The 5803-nt window shown below is 35.5% G+C and overlaps 1 protein-coding gene across 1 annotated transcript in view; it reads left to right on the top strand.

The window, feature by feature from the left end:
• NAF1 (nuclear assembly factor 1 ribonucleoprotein) overlaps nucleotides 1–5568 on the top strand; it is a 43978-nt gene extending 38410 nt beyond the window's left edge. Inside the window, exon 8 of the mRNA XM_046657294.1 lies at nucleotides 4693–5568. Coding sequence (XP_046513250.1) covers nucleotides 4693–5153 — 461 coding nt within the window. The 3' untranslated portion in view covers nucleotides 5154–5568. The remainder of the gene's footprint in view (nucleotides 1–4692) is intronic.
• Nucleotides 5569–5803: the final 235 nt, after the last annotated feature.

The raw sequence follows: 5803 nt of genomic DNA, 5'->3' as shown, positions 1-5803 counted from the left end.
CTGAACCTGCAAACCCTGAGCCACCAAAGCAGAACATGCGAACTTAACCACTGTGCCACCAGGCCGGCCCCATGTCTTGCTGGTGTTTTGATACGAGTTTCATTAAACCTGGATTTTGGTTTGGAGAGAATTGACAACTTAACTATGTCAAGTCTTCCATTCCACAAACACGGTGTGCAGCTCCATTAGCTTAGATCTTTGATTTCTTTCAGCGGCATTTTGTAGTTTTGAGAATACAAGTCTTGTACACTTTTTTGTTAGATGTACACCCAAGTATTTTTTTTTTTGAATTGTTGTAAATGATGTTGCATTTTTAATTCCGGTGTCCATATGTTCATTGCTAGAATGTAGAAATAGAATTAATGTTTGTATGTTTAGCTTGTCTTTTGACCTTGTTGAACTCACTCACTGGTTCTAGGAGTTTTTTCCTTGAGATTTTCTACCTAGCGAATTAATGTCATTTGCAAATAGGGACAGTATTATTTCTTTTTTTTTCTTTCAGTCTATTTTTTTTGTCTTTTCTTACTTTACCAGCTATAACTTCTGGCATTATGTTGAATAGATATGCTTTGTTTCTTATCATAGGAGAAAACATTCAGTCTTTCGTCAAGTATAATGTTAGATATAGGGTTTTTGCAAATGTTTTTTATCAAGTTGAGAAAATTTTCATCTATTTCTGTTTTTCTGAACTTTTAAAAAATATGGATGAGTATTAAATTTTGATGATTCCTTTTTTTTCATTGAATGATAAGATCACATAATTTTTCTTCATTAGCTTGTTAATAAGGTAGATTACATTGTTTTTAGAATATTGACCCAGCTGTTGCATCTCTGGAATAAACCAAGGTGCTCATAGTGTATAATTCTTTATATATGTTGTTGAATTCTGTTGCTCATATTTTGATAAGGATTTCTGCATCTATATTCATGAAGGATATTGGTCTATAGTTTTCTAGTTTTCTTTTTTTCTTTTTACGTGTCTTCACCTGGTTTTGGTGTGAGGGTAATACTAGTTTCATAAAATGAGTTGGTAATTTTTGATATTCTCTTGAAGAGATTGTATAGAATTGGTATTAATTCTTCTTTAAGTATTTGGTAAAAGTCTCCAGTGAAACCATCTCAGCCTGGAGATTTCTTTTTTGGGAGGGTTTTTAATGCAAATTCAGTTTCCTTAATAGGGATATCTATTTCACATTGAGTGGATTATACTAGTATGTGTTTTTCAAGGAATTGGTCCACTTCATGTGATTTGTCAAATTCCTATGTGTAGACTTGTTTGCAGTATTGCTTATTATCCTTTTGTTGTCTTTCCTGGCATTGGTAATTTGCAACTTGTATTGCTTTGTTAGTCTTGCCTAGAGGATTACCAATTTTATTGGTCTTTTTAAGAACCAGGTCTTTGTGTCATTGATTTTCTGTTTTCAGTTTCATTCTTTCTTTTCTTTATCATTTTCTTGCAACTGCTTGCTTTGGGTTTATTTTGATCTACTTTTTCTAGTTCTTGTGGTGAGAGCTTAGATTACTTATTTGAGACTTTACTGCTTAAATTAGTTCCACAGATGTTGATATGTTGTATTTATTTTTATTCAGCTTCATTTTTTTTTTTAATTTCACTTGAGACTTCCTCCTTGACCAATGGATTATTTAGAAGAGTATTATTTTGTTTCCAAGTGCTTGGAGGTTTTTCTGTTTTGATTTCTAGCTTGATTCTATTGTGGGTGGGGAACATACTGTGTATGATATCCATTTTTTTACCTTTTTTTGAAGTTGGTTTTATAGGCCAGGATATGGTTTACCTTGGTGTATGTTCTGTGGGCACTTGAAAATAATGTGTATGTTGCTCTTATGTGGTAGAAAATTCTATAAATGTCAATTAGATTCTGTTGGTTGCTGGTGGTGTTGGGTTCTTCTTTACCCTTGGAGATTTTCTGTTCGGTTATTCTATCAGTTATTGAGAGAGGGAGTGTGGTTGGTGCATGCACATTTAGGATTACTATATCTTGGTAGATAATCCTTTTATGGTTATAAAATGTCTCTCTTTTTCTCTGGTAATTTTCTTTGCTCTGAAACCTACTTTATCTGATATTAATATAACTACTCCTTTCTTTTAATTAAAGTTTGCATATTGTATCTTTTTCCATCCTTTATCTTTCAACCTGATTATATCATTTGAAATGATTTTCTTGTAGACGTATAGTTGAATTATCTTTTTTAACTCCCTCTGCCAATCTCTGTGGTTTTTTGTTGTTACTGAGGAAGATTCGACCTGAGCTAAGAGCCATACCAGTCTTCCTGCACTTTCTATGTGGGTTGCCACCACAACATGGCTGATGAGTGGTGTAGGTCCACACCCAGGATCCGAACCTGGGCCGCTGAAGTGGAGTGCGCTGAACTTAATTGCTATGCCACAGGGCCGACTGCCAGTCTCCGTGTTTTAATTGGTGTATTTAGACCATTTATATTTAATGTGCTTATTAAGATATGTTAGGGCTTAAGTCTGCCCTTTTCTGTTTATTCTCACTGGTTTTCATTTCTCTATTTTCTTTTTTCTCCCTGCCTGTGGTTACTATAACACTTTTTAGAATTCTATTTTGATTTATCTCTAGTGTTTTTGAGTGTATCTTTTTTGTATAATTTTTTCACTGGTTGCTCTAGGTATTAAATTATGTATACTTAACTTATCACAGTCTACTGGTATCATTGTTTTACTAGTTGAGTACAGTGTAGAAACCTGGCCTCTCTTTATGTTCCTTTATTTTCCCTGGCTTGTAATATAAATTGCCTTAAATATTTCATATACATACAATTGAAATCACATTAGCTGTTAAAAGTTTTGTTTCAACCATCAAATACAATTTAGAAAACTCAATCAGAGAAGGAAGTTTTATTGTATTTGCTCATACTTTTGCTTACTGTGTTCTTTCTTCCTTTCTGATATTCCAGGGTTCTCTTACTGTTTCTGTTTTGAGAACTTGCTTTAGCTATTCTATTATGGCAGGTCTGCTGCAGATAAATTCTTAGTTTTCCTTTATCTGAAAATGTATTTGGTTTCCCTTTTTCCTGAGAATATTTTTACTCAGTCAAGAATTCTAGATTAATAGTTTTCTTTGAGCACTTAAAAATGTTGTGCCACTTCCTTCTGGCCTTCATGGATTCTGATGAGACATCTACCATCATTTGAATTATTTTTCTCCTATGGGTAAGATGTCATTTCTCTTTGTGCTTTTGGGTTTTTCCTTTGTCTTTACTTTTCAGAAGTTTGACCACAGTGTGTCTTGGTATGGGTTTATTCTTATTGGAGTTTATTTAGCTTCTTGAATCTGTAGGTTTATGTCTTAGGGCAAATTTGAGAAGTTTTCAGTCATTATTTCTTCAAGTGCATCTTCTGCTTTACGTTTTTTTTCCCTTTCTTTCTAGGATTCTGATGGCATAAATGTTAGATCTTTTGTCATAGTCCCACAGGTTCCTGAAGCTCTGTTCGTTTTTTCCCCTCAGTTTATTGTTTTTCTGCTCTTCAGACTGGATATTTTCCATTGTTCTTTTGGTTGCCTCTTATTTTTCTCTGTTCCCTCCATTCTGCTATTGAGCCCTCCATTGAGTTTTTTATTTCCATTATTGAATTTTCAGTTCTAAAATTTCTGTTTGTTTCTTTGGATCTTCTTTTTTTTTTTTTTTGCTGAGACTTTATTCCAGTGTGTTTATAATATTTTTGAAGCATTTTTATGGTGACTGCTTTAAAATATTTCTCAGATAATTCTGACATCTTTGTCATCTTGATATTGGCCTTGATTGGTTTTCCTTTTCCATTGAGTTTGAAATCATCTTGGTTCTCGATATGATGAATAATTTTTAATTGAAACTTGGACATATTGGGTATTATGTTATGAGACTCTAGATCTTAGTTAAATCTTCTGTTTTAGCAATTTTGTTTTTTTGTTTTTAAAACTGCTCTGTCAGAGAAAGGAAGAAGGGTGTCACCTTATTACTCTTACTAGCAGATGGGGATAGAAGTCCAGGTTTTCTTTTCAGTCTCTGTTGACACCTAGGCCGGGGTGCCTTGTTACTGCTGGGCAAGGATAGTCCTCCTGTCATGCCTAGTCGGGGTAGGAGTGCCTCATAACAGCTCCCCTGACACCAGTGGGGGCTGACTTCATTAGCGCTGGGCTGTGATGAAAGTCTTGACTCCACTAGGTCTTCTGTGACACCACCCCCGTGCAGGAGATGGAGGAACACTGTGCTCCTGCTGGTGGCGGTGGAAGTTGGGTACCCCATGTGGTCTCCACTATCACTGAAAGGAGGCCTTGTGACTGGCTCCCAGCTCACCCTGCTCTGACACTACCCAGGTCAGGGTGCCAGGGCATCTCATTTAAGCATTTCAAGGGTAGAAGTCGAGGCTCTCCACTCCACCTTTGAGAATGTTGTTGGGGATGGTGTCGTTTTCTCTGTGCTGTTTGGCTGGAGTCAAATGGTTGTTGTCTCAAAGTTTTCTGCCTTGCTAGGCTTTCCCTTTCCTGATTTCTTGGCCTTTTGGATTCATTTAAAATGGATAATTTTAAGCATAAGTTTTTTTAACTTATATAATATAAAGTATACTGGAAGTTAAAGACAAGACATTATTGAAATCTTAAAGTGTTTTTTGATGTGTTAAGATGACTTTTAATTTTGTTCTTGTTTTTTTTCCTCCACTCACAGGTGAAGATTTTGCAGAAGTACGTCAGAACTGGAATGCTCATAGCTCTTCTTCAGAGCATGCAAAAGGATATCGCAACAAAGAATTTACACGAGCATTTTCCCAGGGTAGATATCCTCAACCTTGCCATGGCAGGCCCCCACCTCCACAGTTTTATAATTCAGAACATATGGTCCCTCAGGAGACTCCAGGATTTCCACCTCAGAGACAAGATAATCCTATCATGCCACAGTATCCCTTTCCTCCTCCAGTGTTTGACGTGCATAATTTTTCACTCCATCCTCCACCACCACCACCTCCACCGCCTGCATCTGTAAACATGGGTTGGGCTGCACCGGGCATGGCACCTCATCCATTACTTCCCTTACCATACTCCATACCTCCACCTCCTCCCCCTCCGCCCCTGCCTCCTCCCCCCTCTTCTGGAGATGGTAATTCTTCTCATTTTGGACCTTACTATTAGGTGAATGTATACATTTCCAGAGAAATGTGGACTTTTTATATTATACGGGAAGGATTTTTTTTTTAAAAAGGAAAGCGGTTATGGAGCTAGATTTTTAAAACATTGTAAAATACTAAATGACTCATTCAGTTGTAAGTTGATATATATTTGTAACCTTTGTGAAATTGTATCCATATGAAAATCTCACTTTAAATTCGTTTGGGTGAGATCCAATTATGTAATATTTAATTAAAATTTTGAATCCATGCTTTCCCCATCCCTGCCCAATTTAAACACATGTAAATCTAATAATAGATCTGGAGCAACTTTCATCATCGATTAAAATATACCGAACACATTGTCTCTTGGTATGTCTGAAAATAAGATGTTGAAGTCCTGTTGAGAGTCTTTAAAATAAACTATTTTTATAAACTTATACTTTTGAAGTTGATTTTGATCATAAATGCAACTTATCAGTAAATTTAAATGTCCTAATTTTTTTTTAAACACGGGTACAGAGAAAGAAAGCCTTACATATTAGACTATAATTAGAGTTAATATTTACTAATTATGCCTAAGCAAGCTTTTCATTATCTGTGCAGATTCCCATTATTTGAGCACTATTCAGTAGACTCTACTATTTAATCACTTAAAGGGACACAAGGATTATT

The sequence above is a fragment of the Equus quagga genome, chromosome 3 (genome assembly GCF_021613505.1).
Source record: "Equus quagga isolate Etosha38 chromosome 3, UCLA_HA_Equagga_1.0, whole genome shotgun sequence".
In the NCBI taxonomy this organism is placed as follows: domain Eukaryota; kingdom Metazoa; phylum Chordata; class Mammalia; order Perissodactyla; family Equidae; genus Equus; species Equus quagga.
This window is presented reverse-complemented; position numbering and strand designations above follow the sequence as displayed.